Raw genomic sequence first — 21,544 nt, forward strand, 5'->3', positions numbered from 1 at the left:
AGGTGGGTCAGGAGGGCTCTAAGGAAAGGAACACGGCTTTCTTCCATGATGGAGAGATGCAGTATTGTGGTCAGTTTTTTCCACATTAGGTTGGGAGCCTGACTGGAGATCCTGCAGGGTGTATTTCACCAACTAACCCACTGTCAGGAGGACTGAGGCATCCTGAGGACTGTAGGATCTAAGCCAAACTAACCCAGGACTCTATAAAATGAAAGGTATAGGACCTTTCCAGCAATATACGGCATACTTCCAATGCCTTGACTTCACACTAAACCTACTGGAAAATTATTTTTCCTGTGAGATATCCAGTCAATGAAAACTGAACCCAGAAACGTGTTGGGTCTTACCCATTTCTATGTTTACTTTTAACAAAAGATGCATCTAGAAAAAGAGAAAGCCATTTCAAAGATACTCTCTTTTATTTCCCACCTTACCTTTCCATTGTTAGCCTCCTTTTAAGGAGACTTGAACTCTTCCCACACCCCCCCCACACCCCCCCCCAAAGACTACTTCTCTCTCTTCTCCCATACAAAAGGGAACCTAATAAATCAGATAAAGTAATTACACATAATCACAAGGTTGTTGTTGTGTTTTTTTCATTTTAACTAGCTTATTTTCAAAGATATTTCAGTGTGTTTTCTTCAAAATTCCCTTGCTGTGTGTTCTAATCACATTTCATGTGTTGACTTAATTAATAATTTACTAAGTTAAAGAAATGGAACCATCATAAGAAACCCATCTGTTTGTTGTTATTTTTATAGATTTAATCTGTTAAAAGCTGTTTCCTCTCAAACATGTAGCTCTCAATTATCCTTAGTTACTCAATATATTTTCCAACTGCTTCTGCTTAATAACAGATTGTCTGCATGATCAGCCAGTACTTGTTTTGAATTTTCTTGTCCCGGATGAAGCTTCAAAATTTTGGTCTTGATGTGACAGCTATTCACTAAGAGATAACAGAATAACACTTGAATAATTAGTATTGTATCATTACCAACTGCTATGTTTGGTGCACACTTTTGTTCTCTTTCTTAATAGCAACAGATTATTTTTGGCTTTATTTCTGGGCAGTCTGCACTCCAAAAAGAGAAACATTGCTGATATTGAGATCATAAAATGAAACTGATGTTTATTTTTAATATTTTGTAGATATGCCCATATGTTTGATGTGTCTAAAAATGATCCAGCTGTGACAAGACAACAGCTGATTAGTCTGAAAGATGCAACTGATCAGTTGTTTTCAAAGAAAAATAATAATGGACATGACCAGATTTAAAATGCTACATATGCAACTGTTTAAGTTTTTTGAAATTAGGTATAGTATAACTGATTCTAAAATTTAACAATTATTAAAATGAAGGCACTTTATATTTCAGTGGAATAGTAAATCAATATGTGATGGTTGAATTGATGATGGTCGATACGTGATTGATACTCATAATTAAATAGTTCAGCCACTTTTGCCTTGAAGATATCCCTAATAATTCCAAAATACTTAGAAGATATGAAGGGTTCTGAAAGCAGCTACAACTTCCTTCTCCTTCTCGTGTCTATTTTGCAAAGTTTCCAAGGATGCTATCTGAGGTAAACTGTCTCCATTTAAAGTCCATGGCAGAACTCTTTCCTCTTTCACCTCTTCATTTGATTGCCTTGCTGTGAAAGTCTTTGGTCTAGGAATCTTCTTAGCATATTCCAGCGCCTAAAAACATGAAAATTGGGGTAAATTATTAAGAAGAAACGTAACCAGTATAGTATTTCCAAGAAAAGGTAGGTGTTTCTATGTTAAATTAGTAGTTCTCCTAATTCCTGATCTTGTTTCTGACTGTTCAACACTAGATGCTTCAGTGGCAACTGTAAGAAACCTCTGCAGTGGGCAAAACAACCCACCTCAAGGAGATTTGCTTTCTGACACTTACCACTGGAGGCCACCTTAAATACTGAAGCAGTCTTTTTTTCTTTAAAAAAGAAAAAGCAACACAAAATCTAGTAAGTTTATAACCTTGTTTGTTTGCTTCAGTCTCGTCAAGCTCTTGTCTTCAGTCATATCTTATAGCAGGGAGTTCTGCAGATTAGTATGACAAGGATGGAAACCGAGTGCTCCTATGACAAATTCTAAGGAATTGATGTATTGAAAGGCCTAAAATGCTAAAAAAAGTTTTGAAATGAAGTGTAAGTAATTGTTTTAAATTCTCTGGAACCTGATTTAACAAAATCCCTTGCCAGATTCCTTTTTGGTTAATTTCAAAGCTAACGCAGTTCTGAACAAAAGACTCCTGATCAAGTGAGGATGGTATTAGACACACCAGCCTTTAACAGGTAACTGGTTCAGGGTAAAACAAAGAATTGCCTCTCACAGAGTTCCCAGAGGTTCATTATAACCATGCATATTCCATTGTGACCGGGAATTTCTTTCCCGGTAACACCCAGTCTACACAGGACCTACACATGCTATACTGAGAATATGGATGGCAGTGTGAAATGAACCTCCATTCCAGTTCTCTTCTACTTCAGACACTCAGCATGTGTATATGCTGAACAAACGTACCGTGAAGCAAAGGAGGACAGTAATGAAATACTGACAGGGACAGTGTAACTTGAAGAACTGTACTTGCCACACTGGCCGAGCGTTTCCTTCAACCACACGCTTTACCAAGTCCCTATTTCGGTAGCAGTATGTAGGTAAACTTGCACGTGTGAATGTGAGATGTAGGTAAATACTATATTGTGCAGACAAGAAGTATGTAAGTTCTGCATAATTTGGCTTAAGTTCTACTGCATGAGAGACTTAACTATCAAAATTAAAAACGGGAGTAGTCAAGCTGTTGTTCTAGATCAGAGATGTCTCGCTGACACTGAGCAGGGCCATGCTGAAAGAGCAATGCAAAGCAGATACTGTCAAATAAAGTGTCAAATAGTACAGGATGAGGTATGGAACCAGGAAGGCTGTCTTGCAGAGGGAATGGAAACAGTATTACAGAACTCCTGAATCTGAGGCAGCCCTGGTTTAACCTGGGACTTTTTCTGGTGTCGTTTCAGTCGCGTGTATTTGGCAACACCTGTTACACCTCAAGTGGAAATTGCATTATTTCACATTCTGTGTGAAAGAGTGCCTGGGAAGTCTTCTGAAGGGATCTAAAGCCCTTTAGATATCCAAAGAGAGGAGTTTCATCTCTTTGGGTTTATGTGAGGTTTGGAAATAAATGCAAGTAACTGATACTAAACTCCAAAACTTCTTGCTTGAAGCACGCAGCTCTCATTTGTCACCTTGGAGATCTACCTGTTAGTGTGCTTTCAGCACCAGGCAGGTGAGCTCCTGCAGAATGGATTGGATAAAACATATGCTATTTCCAGAGCTTTATTACTTCCTGCAATAGGGAAGTTTGTTTACGCATGCCACTGTCATGTAGTCAGTCATCGCTCATTTAGGCTATTTTTGAAGGCCAGTGAAAGCTAAAGTGATGTCGTATGGGCTTGAGAAATGAGACAAATTACTGTAGCTATGCAACTGAAGTGAAAAGAGTTTGTAAGTGAGACTGGCAGGCAGGTGGATAATAGACTAACAAGAGGATATCTGTGGTCCATTAGAAGAGTGCACTCTGTAGTATTGTGGCCTCTATCGCTGACATGAAGCAGAGCATATTCCTAGGGGGGTCCCACTCTCCTTTATTCCCACTCTTTCCACAGGAAAGCATCACTAGCTGTTTAAGTTGAGTGCTGGTAGCTTGGATGGAGTACTGCTCCGTTTCCGTTTGGTATACTCTCATGAAAAGCAAGGCAGATGCATGCACTGAAGACTGCTGTTGGCAAAGAAATCAGCAGCTCTTGGCATACATCTACAGCCATACAGAATAGATGCACCAGTGAGGACCTGTGAGATAAATTTATGCTTTTGCTTTTTCTTTGTGCAACATCCAGGATCTCTCCCTGCATGCTCTTACCTTCTGCCTTGACACTGAAGATACGACCTGGGGCTTTGTAGGTAATCTCTGAACTGAAGCAATGCTTTTCATATTGTGTTCCTTAATTTGCTTTGCATATTCCTTTTGTTGCTTTAACTTCTCTTTCTGACAAAAGGAAAAAAGTGTATGGTTAATTAAATGCCTCAGTGGATCCATCAATGAAACACTTTTTCCACCAGAGTCTTCCATTTACTCCTCTGTTGCTGTTACACCTGGCTATGGTATTGATCATTCCTCAGCAGAACACAACAGGAAACCCTGATAAATGGCACAGCTTTTTTAATCACTCTTCATTTTTAAGAGCTTTTTCTTGAACTGTATCGAGGATAGAGTTCAACAGAAATGCAAGAGGTGCATCTTTATTCTGAACGTTTCAATATATCTGTTCAGTTCTAAAATGGATGTGCTAATGCCTGTCAGCTTTTGCAATGACTTTTAAAACCTCTGTACTTACTTTTTAAGGCCCTAAATGACATCCTTCATTTACTTAGCTGATGTTCTCCATCTTTGTATTTCTGGCAATTCGTTATGCTCAAATTCAGCTTATATTTTTATTGTTATATTATTAGTATATATTATAGGTTCTTTTTGGTTCCAATATAGTATATATTATATCAGTTATACTCTGCCTTGTCCCTGTTATCAGACAATGTTAATTATTTCCTTTCTATGCAATGATACCCCAGTGATACGCCAGGTTCCAGAAGTGTTATGACATTGTTAAAAAAGCAGAGAGTCCTGGGCTATGGACCACCGTGCATTCTAATTTCAAATCTCTAATCTGTTTCATTTATGGCAAGGAGGAAGAAAATACAAGGGCTTCTCAATGACTCCAAAGGGATGATCATTTTATCACTTTTCCTTTCCGTTGTCCTACAATGTTATATAAAAAATGCCACATAAAGCACCTGTTGTCAGATTAATAGGGTCTCAAAGCACGCAGGATGGAGTTGGTAGCATCCTAGACAGAGAGCTGCTAACAGATCTTCATTATTGGCAAAGAACAGGTCAAATGACAGCAGTTCAGATACTTGTTCTGAACAATCTGTCTCCATTTCAACAGGGTAGTGTGCATCCAGCTATTTAATAACGGTGTTTACACAACTTCTTTTACTTCCACTACACAACTTCTCCTTTTACTTCCACTTTGAATGTTAGGCAAACCTACACTGGGAATGACAATGCAACTCAGTCACGTGAGTGTATAATTTACTGACGTGCAGTTAGCCACCTTGAATGTGGAACTACAAAATTAGAGAGTTAAAATTATCCACAATACAGTTGTCCCTCCTACTTCAATCTCCTCTTAGGATCTCAAACTAGACCTAGAGTCAAGGACATAACGTATCAGACAAATATAAGTTGCTCCTCAGCAGTTATTTCATTGCCACCCTCCCCTGCTTATGCTTACTTTGCATAACTGAAAAGCAGATCACATAATAGGGACTGCTTACTTTCTCTTTGATTGCTTCATAGTCAGGTCCGAGGCCTCCAAGCTTTACATTCAGGTTTATGTAGGGTTTTGAGCGACATGGCTGAAAAACAAACAGCAGTGACAGATTTTCCTTTATATGATTTTGTAGAGACCATAATTGAGGCAAGTCTTGTAGCAGACACGCAGGATGACAGCAGGATTCAACTTGCAGTCACAGTCTTATCTCTGGCATGTCTCATTTTAAGGATTGTAAGTTACCAAAAAGGTTGAGTTAATTGCAGAAGTCAAATCACACTGTATTTCCTTTGAATCTAGGCTGGTAATTGCCAATCATCCAAATCACAAAGCAATTTTTTTTTCAGTCAAAAATTAGCTTTTGTGGGCTTTATTTTTAAACAGCTTAGTGACCCATTTGACTGTTATTAAAATGAAACTCCAAAGGAACTGTTGTAAGAGAAGTGGATAAAAGTACATGATTTTGGTGGTAAAAAAAAAAATTAGACAAATGTTATTAGTAATAGTAACCTTTCTTTGTTCTCAAAACTGCAATGGAAAATTGTTCACAGGCAGCTGAAAAATACATGCCTTGTAGCACAGCAAAAGCTTTACAAGTACATAGGGAAGGCAGAAGATGAGTGATGGGTAATGCCATTTCAATACTTCATGACGTTACTACAAAGATCCCAATACTTCCAGAATCTTTTTAATCTCTTTCAAGAACACCAGATTAATTTTTAGAAGTGCACTATGTTTTAAAAACTTGTCAGTGGAAACCCATCACGATCAGCTCTGTGGTAATTTCAATCTTAGAGTAATGTAGAATTAACAAGGAATTTCTATATGTGAAGAAAACATGCATTTCTTCAAAAGGCATATTCAAGCTAAGCTCAACTGCAGAGAAACTGATTCTGTGCCTTGAATTTTCTATTTGATGTTTTTTGTCAGTTATCCCTATTCTTTTGTGATATACTTAAACCCAGCTTCAATTTAAGGTACTGCAAAGAGTTAATAATTTAGCTGTCTGCAAAAAAATCTGGGTTTTCTCACTTCATGCAATGAGTATGACTGCATTTGTTTATTAGGAAAAGCTAGATTTTTCTGTGAGACATAAACTGTCTTATTCTCTGTAGCATTCCTCACATATGAAACGTGAGAAAGCTACTGAAAATACAGGATAGAAACAATGGCTTGAACTCAGGGGAACAGAAAGGAAAAGAAATCTGCCCCTCAGTTACTATCATAATCCAGCTAATTCTTCTTAGAGGCATTCAAGCAGCAATACACAAACTGCCTCCTAGATGAAACACATGAGTAATTATTCCAGCTTAGTTTGTCTGCCCTGAGACTTGAAGCTAACTTCTTAAACATTTAATTTGTCATGGACACACAGGGATATCTCTATGCTGTTCCACTGCATCTGTGTTAACTGGTTATAGTATGAAACTGGACACACAGAAAAGACAAAAAGAACCAAGTTTTAATAAGGACAAAAATGGGATCATCAGGAGACTTGTAATACTGCTTATACTGTTAGCTTTACAAATCCTCTAAGTTTGTTGTTCAGTTTGATTCCCTTGGAAACTGAGAGATTTGAGTTGGATAGCAAATGAGCATGACCAGGATAATGGTTTGCTCAGATCTGAGGTCTGGCAACCTGCTGCTTTAAACAAATAGCTTTATTCTAAATCATTTTATCACTGGATAACTTAAAGGACAAACGCTGCTCTGTGTGTTCTTAGAGCTAATCAAGACTGAAAGTGACATAGGGAGAGGTGGTAGTGAACCACCTTGCTCCTTAGACTAAAATGATTTTAGTCTCTGTTTCCACCTTTGTTCCTGAGTTTTTAATGCTCTGGGCAAGTCAGTGTGTGCCAGTATGCTGTCTGTAACAATGAAGAAATGCAGGAAATTCAGTCCCCATTCCTTTTTTTTTTTTTAAGCTCTTTTGATTATTAAGAAAAAAAATTAATCAGAGGGGGGGGGAACAGAAATGTAAAACCATCCAGTCCGCATCTTTGCTTACCTTTTTGCTGAATTTAGGCTGTTTTTGCTTTTCCATGAAATATCCTTCTGAGTTGCTTTGGCTTATTTTCACTCTACTTCCTTCACCACTTTCTGGATCTACCTCTGAACCACTTTCTGTCTGTGGGATTGTAGGTGGATGTAGGCTGAACAACTGCAGGTCAGCTAAGTGAGCTTCTGTCAAATGAGTGATTTCTTGGTGATGTTGCTCCATCATTTGGGTAAACGGAGAGGTTGTACAAGGGGCTGTTGGTGAACTGTGAACCGAAGACTGAGAAGGCCTCAAAAAAGAGAGGGAAAAAATAAGAATCTTTATTTGAATATAGCAGATAGCTCAACAAGCATTCTATACTTGGAATGATCCCCCTTCACAGAATATAAACATGAAGATGGAAAGACACAGGTATTTCACAATGACTGACTTTGCTTGCACCCAAGTGTATGGAAACTGTTTAAAATAAATGCAAAAATTACAGATGGACTAACTTTCAGCCTGACACAAAGCTAGCCTAAGCCAATGAAAACTGCTTTTAAACAGTGTTGGATCAGGCCTGCTGAGTACTGAAATAATTGTCTATGTGAAATAAACCCTTCATTTTTATCACAGCAGGTGGAATTCTACATAACTAAGGATTTTCATGCCCTTCCCCACGTGTAGTGAGCCAGATGGAATGATGCTGGATAGTCACCCTTCAAGGCAAGTTTGGACATAACTCTGTGCAGCTAGCAGTAGAATTATTTGATGTACAGTGCTCTTTGCTATCTATTTTTTAAATTTCACCTTCTAGCCTTTCAGAAGGAAACTTTCAATTGTGGAAAATTCTATGTGCAAGAGAGCCTGCAGTACAGAACTGCCCTTTGCCAATACCATATTTAAAAATCAATAGTTACAATGAATCTTAAGCTAGTAGTAATCCGTAGTGGCAGGATAGTAGCAAAATGATTTTATACTTTGGACTTGAAAATATTTTCTTGTCTATTTTTATTTTTTCTGGGCATCATAGTGTTACAATATTATATCCTTACCATAAACTACTGATAGCATAGTTCTGATACCTTTTATCCACATAAATGTGTCTTTTGCAATCCTGAAGTGATGCTTGATCCTTCACCAATTCTTGGAAATTGGCATGAAAAGTAGATGAAATATTCCTCTGATGTGGATGTGCTTGACCATTGGTACTGTTATCTCTTGCAAAAAGCTGCACACTGACATGGTTGTACAGATGTTGCTGGTCATGTGGAAGTCCATGTGGAGAATGATGCTGATATTTCTTGCTCTCCTTGCTGGTATATGCTGGAGTTATAACCTCTGCTGGGTTAAATCTATGTAATGTTGGATGAGAAGGGTAGGTAGATGTGGTAAAATCCCGATTAACAGTGTGCCTTGAATTTGGGAAATTATTTAAGCAAGTATCTGAATTTGCTGCTGTATTCGTGTCAGGGTCAACAGAATGACTTGGATACAGCCTTTTCTGCAGTGCACCGCTGTTGTCCTGCTCCACTGCCTGCAGAGGAGCAGTCCGAAATCCTGATACTTGGTGGTGCCTGTGGTGCCAAGACTTTGGTTTTGCTGGCCTTCCTGTTGGATGTTGGCTGTCATTCCTTGGGAAAGCTCTCTGTCTGAGACTCTGGTTGGATTTTATTTTATCTCTCTGGGAGGACTTATTTTGGTGATCCTAAAACAAGTTATCAAAAGTGGGGTGAATTTCAGTGGTTGCTATTTTATACATTCATTAAGATCAACAATATACAAGTGTATGGGTAAGTTTGACTGTCACAATGCCTTTCAGGTACCTATTTCTTAGAATTCTACAAATTAATTAACTGATGTTTTGACTAGATTACATCATGTTCTATGCTTCTAATCCAGGGCAACATTCTTATTTTAGACAGCCTTTAAATAGCTGGCCAGGTTACAATGAACCTGAGTTCTGAACATGTATTAAACTCAGAACATATGTTAATGTGGCGCCTGGAACAGCCCTATCTAGGCTGGAGTACATAATCACCTATCACTTTAAAAATCAGGGATGTATGGAGCCAACCACCCCTGTTTAATGTACACTCACAACTACAAAAGGGTTATAGCAATGTTTTACACAACTGAATGAGTATCACTATGGAAATTAGTTTTAAAAGTAGCTCTTAGCAGAGAGTGAAGTGTAAAAGAAAAAGCATCTGTGTCCTGAAGTCTAGTACGGTACGGAGAACAGTCTGTGGCATTTGTAAAGCTTCAGGTTTGGGGTTTTTGAATGAACAAAACATGTCCTGATAGAAGGGCCCTTAAGGAGACCCAGGGATAGCATTGGTCCTTCATGACTACATTAACAGTTCTTTGATGTCCTGATGAGTTAGGCCAGTTTGCACAAGTTTGATTAGACCCATCAAAATCACTCCGTGTGTTTGTATCCTGTCTCAGTAAACTGTGCTCGTGGCTAGACCAGGTGAAGGCCTGACCAGACTTAATCTGAAATTTCAATATGTAGGAACCTCTAGCCAAGAACCAGAAGCAGAGATACTATTCTGGTGATGCACAGACAATGCATAACGCTGCACCAAAACTTTCCTTAATGGTCTGAGACAAATTCTGAAGTGCTATACTATAAAAATGGTTCCTTACAGATACAGACCATATATAATAAATGATGATGTGGTAAATATGGAATGAGGGAGTTTTATCCGAATGAAATGCAAAAATAGGTGCCCTTCAATGCACAGGACTACTTGCTTCTAATTCAGTAGACAAATGGTAGCTCAGTGTCAAACATCTAGAGAATATGTTTCAAAAATCAAATCTATTGAAAATAAACAGTACTAAATTTCAGGAAAAGATGGCTATGTACACACTATTAGACTGGTCCGCAGTAGAAACACTGATGTCAATGATTTAAAATACGTAATTTCTAAACCAAACACTCCTCCCTGCCCTGTACGCTGCATAACATTATCCAAATCATAAGAAACAATTTTAAGAGTTTAAGCACACCAGGACTACTGTCTTGAGCTAAACTGACATACTCTAAACCTGGAGTCTATCTAAGATCTATCACTTTCCAATTACAGCATCAGGTGTTGCTCATTTTGAGTAAAGACAGGGCTTCCCTTCTAGGGAATACACAAATGCATTCTCAGTCCATTTAATCTTTGTCAGCGCTAAAATCCTCCATTTCATCCTCCTGTCTCTCTAGGGTTCTTTTGTTAGCAACACTTGCAATCACTACATAGCACAAGCACTCAGAATAGCTACTTAATACCTACCATTAAATATACATATAGACCAGCATGTTTTGGCAAAAGCTTTAGCACTGGGGAATCCTGACTCCTGGTGCCAAGATGATGATTTGTTAGCTCAACCTCTGCAGGTTAACACTCTGGCATACTGTGCCACTGGTAGAAAGCATGAATTGCTGCCAAATTGGGACCAGGCCAATGTTTTTCCACTTAAATGGAATGAGCAGCCCTGTAAAGTATCTCCTTCGTTCTGAAATTCTGTATATAAAGCACATCTCTCACAATGGACAGCAGTATAAAATCTTGTTTGTCCTTTACAGAAGTGCAGCTTCTGTTCTTAAGTGAACAAAGACGAATTTAAACAGTCTGCCTGAACTACATCAAATACTTTTAATACAAAGAAAGTAATCAGGTTTGCCAACAATAATTCCAGTTGGCTTGAAGTTCTGGTTCTGAAGTTCTTGGTTTTTCATCAATGATGATGACCTGGCCTCTTTTATTGCTCCAAAGACTATCCCGTTGCATTGGTTTGAAAGACCAGCATCAACCAATCTATAGACTCGTGTATGGAGGAGGTCAGTGCAACTTTTTCTGCTGGTAACATTTTCTGTTTTATGGTAACCCCTTGATGTTCATGGGGATTTTAGGGGACAAGTAATGTAAGAGTAGTAAAGTTCTTGCTCAGAATCCTCATGAACCATCAAACACGACCACGTACTAGTTTGTGCTTTTACATTATTATCAACCAAATAACATCCTAAATAGATAAGATTCCTTGAGCTAAGAATTTCTTGGCATTCTCGGTGTCTATTTTGATTTAAAATCATTTGGTATACAAAGCAGCATATGCGTTACATTTTGGTGATGACCTACTGATATCTAAGGATTTCTGGTCAGTAACTGGTACTTTAAAAGTACTCATTACTTTAAAAGTAATGAGATTACAGCTTTAAATATTCAAACTTCATTGCTTGTACATATATATTTCAATTATCACATTTATCTAAAAGGAACCTTGAGCTGCTGTGCTTTCAGGTACCATTTGTCTTCAGGCTCCATTTTCACAGTCTGGAATGGCAGGACACTCTGAACGGGTTCCTCATCAACTGCTTTAGGATCTGTAACCTAAAAACCAAGGATGTTTATAGCCATAGCCCAAGCACATGAAAGGATTGAAAAGTTCTTGAGGAAATAATAATTTTCCTCCTGTTAAGGCTAAAATGCTAAAATTAGCCATTATATAATAGATAACAAGAAAATGAACATCTAAAAGAGAAAATTAAAAAGGAAGTAAAAAACCCCATTAACAGTGGTGTGGTAGTAGGGAGTATTCCTTCTACTTTAAAGAAAAGAGGAAAAGAAAATTGCAGGAAGTATACAGCACAGCAACCTACTTGTAACTCTCAAACGTCTGGCCTCCTCCATTTATATGAGAGCCAGTGGATGTACCTAATAACAGAAAAGCAACTAGAGAGTAGTTATTGCCCAAGCAATCGGCCCGTATACCAAGACATTGATGGATGACACACACCATAATAAGGTCTTGAACAATAGAGTCACGCATAAAAAGATGGCAAAACATAGTAACATTGGTAGAAAAGTACAAGGAGTAGCTGCAGAAAGAGAACATCTAATACACATAGCCTGGCAACAATCAAACAGCTTGTGCAAAATAGCAAGCCCACAAACAAGCAGAACATCTTCACAGTTGTGGTACCACAATGGCTAGAAATCAAAATTGAGCAATTTTTTGAGGGTGGCTGCTGGCACTACAAATTTCAAAGCCAAGCGATACCCTTGTAAATATAGCAATACGGAATTTTTTTCTTGAAAGCATGAAACTTTTTCTGTTCTCTCTATAAAACTTCAGGAAAACCAATACTTTTTAATTGTTTATTTATAGTTGTGTTGTCCTAAACTATCCTATTAAGCACTACAGTAGATGTGGCCTCAACTAAGCGTGCAGTTAGACAGTCTTGCTGTAAAGAGACTACAGCTAACAAGGTGCTGGACTCATGCTTGTGGTAGAAGTACCTATGCACCGCTGCAGTGACACTGGCTAACACAGGAGAACTTGCACTGAGGGGATATTTGTGACCAAGAGAATTATGAACTGAAAATCACAACGGTGAAATCAGTGTGAAGGAAGTGTTAAAATCGTTCTGGGGAGCTAAGCCTCTCATCTTTGGAGGTGAGAGATTAGGACAACTAGGAAAAGGTAGGTTGGGTTTATTCTGAGTTTTCAGGTGATCCCATTGCTCTGAATGGCAATACAGATTGTATTAGTTGTGAGAAGTTCATAAATTAAATGTTTCCACACAGGTTTCCTGAACTGTGGATATATACAGCTTTGCAGTCAGTAAGATGTTTTTGGTGGAACCAACTGACTCACTGTATTGATAGTTTACTGGGCAGGTAAAGCATACTTCTACATTATCTCTTTGAAAGAGGAACAGGACACAACCTCTGCCAGCATTTTCTGTGAACTATTCTATTAATACCAATCAAATTGAGAAAATGATCAAATGAAATTGCATTTTGAGAATCATAAGCTGTGTAATGCCTATTCTGTTAAATTGAGGCCCATAATTGCTTCTCTACTGAAAAGATACAACAAAGACAGCAATCATGGCATGTCATTATCCCAGACTAGAAAACCGGCCTTTGCAGTGAGGACTTCAAAGGCCTGTGGTTCTCGAATTGCATTTGGCTGCTATTGTTGAAGCGCAGGCAATCTTGATTAGGTGTTTACACTGAGGTAAGGCGCAGTGCACAGAGAGTCTGAGTGCCTTGGTCTAGAGCCATTAAAAAATTGTACATTATGTTCCTTGCTTTGAAGTAAGGGGCTTGTAGGTAGGAAAGCAACTCATATTGAGTACAGCTGAGCTAGACTGGGCCACTACTACTCTTTCTTTTTCTCTCTCTCTCTCTCAGAAACTCTTCATCAGGTTCTTAAAGAATCAGGCAACACTGCAAAGAACTTGATGCTTTATAAAATGCTATATAAATTCGTAAATATACAGCTCGACACACGTTTATGTTATGTTTTGGTACATGCAGCCTGCTCCCTGTATGCACAGAGATAATAGCTGTAAATCTTGCAAGAACAAGGCTGCAAATATTTTACTTAATGTCACATCAATTGAAAAAAGCTGTATGCAAAGTACTTACATCAGCGCAAACACTATGTCATTACCGCAGTACCTGACAGCCAACAGTGATCGTAACAATAAAAACAGCCTCAACATCCTGCAAAGCTCAGAATAATCCAGTTTAGGAAAAAACAGTATTCAGAACATGTTTGATTGCTCCAGCAGAAGACATGTGGCTTGTTTGCTTCTTCCCATACTTGGTGGTTTTGCGCTTTTGATACTTTTTTCATGTGAGGTGACCAAAGTTGGCTCCTGGGCCAACTCTGGTCAACAAGATGCTTCTGTCAGGCCTTCTTCCCCCCCCCCCCCCCCCCCCCCCGCCTCCAACAAGATGGAGTAATGGATGTCTTGATAAGAACAAGAGAGGTAAGTCCTTCCTGTGCCTAACTGCAGCAAATACAAAGGTAGCTGACAGTAGGTGGTAATGCTGTTGCGGCTGTATCAACTTGTGGAGAAAAGAAACACGCTTTTCTACATGCACGCTGCCTGGCTCCTGTTATGTCACAGCTCTGCTGTCCCCATGGCTACTTCAGCAAGGTAATCTTAGAACGTAGCCCTGATTTTAACAGATTGTTTTTTTCTATTACATATCTTTGACTAATGTCTATACAATGAAGTCCTGATCCCTGGCTCCAATACTTAAGATACGAAACATTTTCAGAATTCCCCAAATAGTAAACATAATTATATCAACACAGCTTTAATTATCATCAATCTACGCTAATTATTTTTCCCATCATCCAAATTATAACTGAAAAAACCAAGCGCTCTTAACAGCTCTGTTAGAAAAAAAGCTTGTCCACTGTTACGCTCCTTGTAATGTAGTTGGCAGATGCCCTCTAATGCTGTGTCAATTGTTCATTAGCCTCAGAAAACGTGTCACTTGAAGCAGAAAGTCTCTGTAGTTTTGCAAGTTAAGAATTTTCTATGCTACAACTCATGGAGTCATTCAATGACTCCCCCCTTCCCATTATGCATAGTAAGTAGCAAGTAAAAGCAACAAACTCCTGTATAATCGTTCATTAGGAACTGGAATTACATTTCCACTTAATCCTTAATACAAGTTGTCTGCCATTTCACAGTCAATCCTAAGAAAGCTAGGCCTTTCAAATCCAAGTACCGTATGTGACCCGTACCTCCTGACTGATTTCAAATATAAGGTTTGGTCCAGCTGATAAAGCAAGTATGGGGAAAGGGTTGTCTGACCACCCAAACCTAACATGTATTTCTTGGATATTCCTACATGTGTGGCCCTAAATAACAGTGGTAAGCAAGAGCATGCATGGCCCTTGAAGGCAGCGTGACCACAATGTGTTTTCTGGTTCTTAGACTCAACTGCAACTTCATATACACTATTTTGTTATAATCAATGTGGGTAGGAAAACACTAACACAGCTTCTCAAGCCAAATGGTGACATCAAGATTTCCTACTGCAGTTAAAAACACTGTGTGTTCTGCTATTACAAGCAGAATTTGAGTGGCATTCCTCAGGGGTCAGTATTGGGACCGGCACTGTTTTACATCTTTGTTGGCGACATGGACAGTGGGATTGAGCACACCCTCAGCAAGTTTGTCATCAACACCAAGCCGTGTGGTGTGGTCAACAGGCTAGAGGGAAGGGGTGCCATCCAGAGGGACTCTGACAGGCTTCAGAGGTTGGCCCATGCAAACATCACGAAGTTCAACAAGGCCAAGTGCAAGGTCCTGCACATAGGTTGGGGCAATCCCAAGCACAAATACAGGCTGGGTGGAGAATGGATTGAGAGCAGCCCTGAGGAGGACTCGGGATTGTTGTTGATGGAAAGGCCAATATGACTCCGCACTGTACACTTGCAGCCCAGAAAGTCAAATGTATTTTGGGCTGGAAAAGCAGCATGACCAACAGGTCAAGGGAGGTGATGCTCCCCCTCAACTCTGCTCTGGTGAAACCCCACCTACGGCACCTGCGTTCAGCTCTGGGGTCCCCAACATAAGAAGGACATGGATTTGTTGGAGCAGATCCAGAGAAAAGCCATGAAGATAACCAGAGGGCTGGAGCACCTCTCCTGTGAAGACAGGCTGAGACAGTTGGGGTTGTTCAGCCTGGAGAAGAGAGCACTCTGGGGAGACCTTGCAGCAGCCTTCCTGGTACCTAAAGAGGCCTACAAGAAAGCTGGAGAGGGACTTTTACAAGGGTATGTAATGAAAGGAAAAGGGGGAATGGCTTTAAAGTGAAAAAGGGTAGATTTGTATTATATGTAAGGAAGAAATTCTTCACTATGATGGTGGCAATGCACTGGAACAGGTTGCCCAGAGAAGTTGTGGATGTCCCATCCCTGGAAGAGTTCCACACCAGACAGAGCTTTGAGGGTCTAGTGGGAGGTGTCTGCCCATGGCAGGGGGGTTGGAACTAGGTGATCCTTAAAGTAGCTTCCAACCCAAACCATTCTATGATGCATTTGCTGCATTGAGCAAAACTTGAAATACACTATTAGCAGAGATAACCATTACCAAATTCCTGTTGGCCAAGCAGAGAAGAATCAGAGGCAGCAAAAAAAGACCCAGTGATAAGGTGTAATGTAGATCCCACAGGAAGGAAGACAGCATTTCTTTAGCATCAGGATTCAAAAACAGTGGGGGAGCACCTCTGTGATATGCTTCATGGCTAAGAATGTATGTTGCTTAACTAGGCTTGTGACAAGGCCATCACTGGGCTTGTGAGTGACTGAGGACTTCTCAATTGTTCCATAAAGGGTGAACAAGATTTTCATTGGAAATCGTGAGTTATCAGTTGCATGATAGACTTAAATCCACTTACCTCCTCTGCAAACCTGATCATGCAGCTATTTCATCTTAACACTAGACAGTCCTCAGTTTATACCAATTAGAAAACATGAAAGCTACCTACCTGCTCTTGAAGAGCTTCTTGCTTTTTACTGTGTAACTGAAGATAGGAATTTATCTTATTTGAACGTAAACCTAATGTCCGTTTATTCTTTTCCACAAAGTCTGTTTTTGCTCTGTGTGGCCGATCTCCTTGAATTTGAAGAGAAAAAGCACTGCCACATCCACTGGGACTATGTTTGAAATGACAGCCATCTGCAGATTCCTTCCCTTTGGTATGTAGCCTAAAAGTTTCAGTGCTGACCACAGCATTTGGTTCACGAAAGCTTAGTAATTCTGTGCCAAACTCTGAGAATGACTCTTGTGACTTTGCATCCTGTTGATTCTTCTCTTCTGGGGAGTCACTGGAATGGAGGTAAAATGAATCTTGTGAAAAATCTGCACTGCTTCCTCCAGCAACTTGACATGCTTTTTCTGCCTCAGAAAATTCTGTGTTCTTCCAATTAGGATTATATCTTAGGCTGAAGTATTTGTCTACAGACTGTTGTTTCCTATTTAAAAAAGAAACACAAAATGATTTTTGTATAAATTCTACATTATTTCAGTGTGCAATTTGAGCCAACAAAAGTCCTGCAAATACGGTCAACTGAATTATTTCCGTGCATACCATATGGCTATTTGTGGGATCAGGATCAGTTTAGCAAATGTTTTTTTAGTAGAAAATTTAAGCAGGACCTCATTTTCATTTTTAATTTTCATTATCAGTGAATGATAAACTGGCCTAACATTCAGATCACAGTAGAATGCAATCTTTATCCTAAATTTAGCATAGAAATCACAAGTACTAGTAGAATCAACTAAAAAATAAAAGATATATTGTACTGCTGCTGTTGATTCCTTTCAAATTATGTAGCATACAAAAGACAGTATGTGCTGCTCATTCTTCGAAGACTCTGCTGTGTCAAATAAAAGTGGTAATCCTGGTAAAATCACCCTCTCAATAGTCAGTTTGAAACTGTCTAAGCAAGAACAGCCTACAGCTCTGTATTTTTATTCTCTCCTCTCATTCCTATGAAACACCATGATGTTTCAATAAAAAATTCTCTATGAAAGACTTAAAGTTCTCATTTAAAACCAGGCTGTAATTGAGGTAAGTGTAGGAAAACATAAATCAGAAAGTTTTGTGGGTTTGGCTTTTTCTTATTTTAACAAATGTCCAAACCATTGCTCTGAAGCGCATTTGTCGTAAAGCAAACTAAGATGGTCTGCCTTAGAAAACCCACAACCGATTCTGTATTTAACTGAACCTGCAGTATAGTCCTGGTTTCTTGGGCACTGGCAAATGGTGAGCCTTTCAGAGTGACACTTACAGGCACTGAAACCTGGCTGACTCTTCAGCCCCGATTAACAGAAATGTACTGATCTGCTGGATTCTCCAAACTGTGGCATAGTCAGTTATATTAACATTTCCATAAAACATTTATCATCCTTTCTGAGTAAGTTACATGCCTATGCCTATATTTCAAGTGGCTCCTAATAACAAAATAATCTATTTCTCTAGCAATGCTTTCCGTTTCAGGTAAGCACTGGTTCCGTGGTACCCTGTACACTAGAGCTTAGATGATTTACACTGGTGAAAACTTTATTATTCCTAGTTGTCATACACCACAGGTAAACAGAAATAGGTGACCATATTTTGAAATGAGTACAGAAATATGTGATATAATTGCAATGATTCAACTAGCAGAGTATAATGCTAAAGAGTTCTATTGTGCTGAAATGTGTGCACAGCAGCTCAATTGTATTATGCAGGCCAGGTCACCGCATGGGAACAAAATGAGTGTGAAGAGCTCCTTCATCTCTAATCATCTGCAGACAAAAAGTGCATCTTTTATTCCTTCCCCCAACTTGATATAAAGGTTAGATGGACTCTGTACTCATCAACAAAAGTGTTGTACGTAGACAACAGATGCAGCGTTTCCTCTTCAAATTCCGAGGTTAGTAATGGATGTAGAGAGGGGGTTTCATATGTATATGCTGTGATATTTGCTCCGGTTAATGGACTGTATTTGAGTACTTACTTGGCTAAGTTCAAACAAAATAAAATCAAATTTCCATTTAATGAAGAGCCTCACATTCAGCATAGTATTCAGTCAAAAAAATTACTAAAAATTAGAGCATGTTTCTAGTACAATTAACATCATTTGCACTCACAATAAAATATTCAGTAACTGGCCATTTTGCCTGTTGTGGAGGTGAATAAAAGCATGCTATTAATCATTTAGCCTTCATTTGTTTGCCATTTTATTTTAAGCAGACAATTAAATTGAAACTGCACATTATTATTACTTCAGGTTTAATTTAATCCCTTTAAACTTGAGAATTATTCCCAATTTATACAGTGTTAAGCCTTTCATGTACACGACAGCAAATTAAATTTTATTTCATGTACCAAGTTAACACTTTCTAAAGAGTGTTTAAAGGGACTAACCCTGGAAATCTTAATTTTAGATTTATACAGCTGTAAGAGCAAAACTGCATTTATTCAACCCATAAATTTCTGCCTCTACAAGTGGCCTGGCTTGCTCAGCACAGGTCTTTCTGTAAGGAATGAAAAGAGGATGTTGGTGCTGGTTCTTGTGTTCTCTCTGGTCCTTTTTCACAGCCCAGCTCTAGAAACCCTCTAGCCCATGATCTCAGAGCTGCTGCACCACCTGAAGTATGACAGTTACACGGCAATGGTTGTCTATTTGAGATGGTAGCCAGCACATACTGCTAAATATTGTAGTGCCTAGTCCACAGCCCATTACAGTCACTGGACTCCTTCCACTGACTGCAGCTCCAGATCAGGTAGACAGCAGAAAGAGGGGATCTACACTGAATAATTTTTACCAGAATAAACTGTAGTTAAATGCTTCCCCGTTAGCTTACCCAGTAATGTTTAAGTGTAGGGGTTAGCGTGTATCTGTTCACCACTTCCTACCTTCTTGCCTGCCTGTTTTAGAGGTGGCTAAACAGGCACACAGCGTTCACCTCTGCATGCAGTGTCTACAGCCAGTATGTGGGGAGCAGGTCTGTGAGGGATGATTTCTTTTCCATCTTACCCTCCTACACCGGTGTTTCAGTCAACATACAGTTGAGGCTATGTTGACTATGACAAATGGGTGTAATAATTATGAATGCAGGTGAGATGAAACAGTGCATCTGCATGGAACAAAGTCCATAGGTGCTCTTAATAGCACTTCGGCAGTATAAATTGGCCTTGAAGATGTCACATATATTCTGAAGAACGTAAGGTTTTGAAGTGTCAGAACTATTCTACTCATCTGCTAAAATCCTATGCCTTACCTTCCATTACCATCATTCTTTTGTATTCCATGTGTACATTGATTTGTGTCATACTCTGCTCCTTCTTGTTCTTTTAAACTCATTTGCTCCAAGCTATCTTCTTCTAAGCTGTCATTCTCCAGCTCATCAAAATACCGTCCTACCAGTTCTTCATTTTCACGAATCCGCTGCTGGAGTTCTAACTGATACTGTCTCTCCTGAACAAGGCTTTCTGAGTCAGACTCTTGGGAGTCATGCAGACTTGATGCAAAGGCCCTTTCACTTACAGGTGGCGTTTTCCAATTCACAGGGTGGAAATCTGGTTGCATGAGTACGTTTTGAGGAACATGCTTTTTACTCATGTTGCAAGTCTGTGGAGAAGAAACTGAAATATACTTCTTATCTGAAGAATTCATTCTGTGTTTTGCACTGATGGTATACACCAGCTCTGTATTTGGAAAACATGAGAGTAAACATAAAAAGGCTGTTCACTCTATAATAATGACTATATTTGTTAAAAGCTGGGATTGTGGGGAGTATCATTTGGCTTAGGCTCAGAATTTGAACTTCTATAGTTAAAACAATTCTTCATTCTCATCTATTACACGGATTTCCTTTAAGCAGTTAATATCAGGTCCCTATACAGCAAATGCATTACTTACTGCTATGAAATCTACCTTAAACCATTAGTGCTAACAAAGCTAATAATGTATAAATAGCTTATGAAAAAGAAAATGAAGCTACGACACAGCAACAACATTCTGTTAACTTTTGAGAGGTAAAAGAAATTTCGTATGTTTCATTCAACTTCATATTGTCTTGCCATTGTGAGCTACCAGCAAGAAAGTGACAGAAGAGAACACAGTGAGAAGAACTGGAATGCTTCTTAAATTAGGAACAGAGCTTCTTTTAATTTGATTGCATTTAAATGCTCTTAAAAGTCATTTGCAGCACCAGACAGAAGTGTCTGGAGGGAAGGGGAAAGGCAGAGTTTTGTGAAGAAATGTACATCAGTGAATTACAGTGCAGTGTGCACCAGTTTCACTTCAGTACCTGAGCGGCTGTTAAGATATGGAAATGCAAAATGTAGTTTCTGATTTTTCAGGGCTAGCACTGCCTGTTATGCCCTGGCCTTTCACACCTAGGGGGCCACCTGCAGGGCCGACAGGAGGCTGCAGCCCGGACCGGAGGGCCTGGCACCGGACCGGAGGGCCTGGCACGGGCAAGGCCCGGCTTGCGGCGGAACCGCCTCGCCGTGAGCCCACCGAGGGAGGCGAGGCCTTGCGTGCAACCGCGTCCCTGGAGCCTCTCCCCGGCCTGACCGCAGGCCTTCAGCCCCCTGAGCAAAGCCAAGCTGGGCGTGCGCCCCCCGGCCCCCCACCCCACCCCCGAGGCCACGCCTCGCCCCCCAGCCCCCTCACCCTCTCAGCCGGCTCAGCCCCGAGGCCTCGGCCCCTGCCCCGGCCCGTCGCTATGGCTGCGCCGGCGGACGCCGCGCCGCACCTACCAACCGCGAGGGAGCCGGGGGGAGCCCCCCTCCCCCCCCACCGTGGGGAGCGTGGTAGCGCCCGGGCCGCGCGCAGGCTGTGAGG

General features: G+C 39.9%; 1 protein-coding gene across 1 annotated transcript; it reads right to left on the reverse strand.

Moving 5' to 3' along the window:
- Positions 1-508: 508 nt before the first annotated feature.
- JHY (junctional cadherin complex regulator) lies at positions 509-21,448 on the reverse strand. Its single transcript, XM_056322852.1, has 9 exons — positions 21,374-21,448; positions 19,974-20,400; positions 16,690-17,176; positions 11,665-11,775; positions 8,473-9,095; positions 7,418-7,697; positions 5,414-5,494; positions 3,939-4,064; positions 509-1,699 (listed from the first exon to the last, which is right to left on the reverse strand). Exons 2-9 carry the CDS (start codon positions 20,366-20,368, stop codon positions 1,496-1,498), a joined length of 2,307 nt encoding a protein of 768 aa, XP_056178827.1. The 5' UTR covers positions 20,369-20,400; positions 21,374-21,448; the 3' UTR covers positions 509-1,495.
- Between the last annotated feature and the right edge of the window lie 96 nt (positions 21,449-21,544).

This window comes from Falco biarmicus, chromosome 20 (genome assembly GCF_023638135.1).
Source record: "Falco biarmicus isolate bFalBia1 chromosome 20, bFalBia1.pri, whole genome shotgun sequence".
NCBI lineage: Eukaryota > Metazoa > Chordata > Aves > Falconiformes > Falconidae > Falco > Falco biarmicus.

Coding starts and splice junctions, on each gene's coding strand:
- JHY (XM_056322852.1), bottom strand. CDS start 20,368: ATGAATTCTTCAGATAAGAAGTATATTTCAGTTTCTTCTCCACAGACT. Junction 7,698..8,472: donor CACATTTATGTGGATAAAAG/GTATCAGAACTA, acceptor CTCTTTTTTGAG/GCCTTCTCAGTCTTCGGTTC. Junction 4,065..5,413: donor ATGAAGCAATCAAAGAGAAA/GTAAGCAGTCCC, acceptor TCCTTTTGTCAG/AAAGAGAAGTTAAAGCAACA.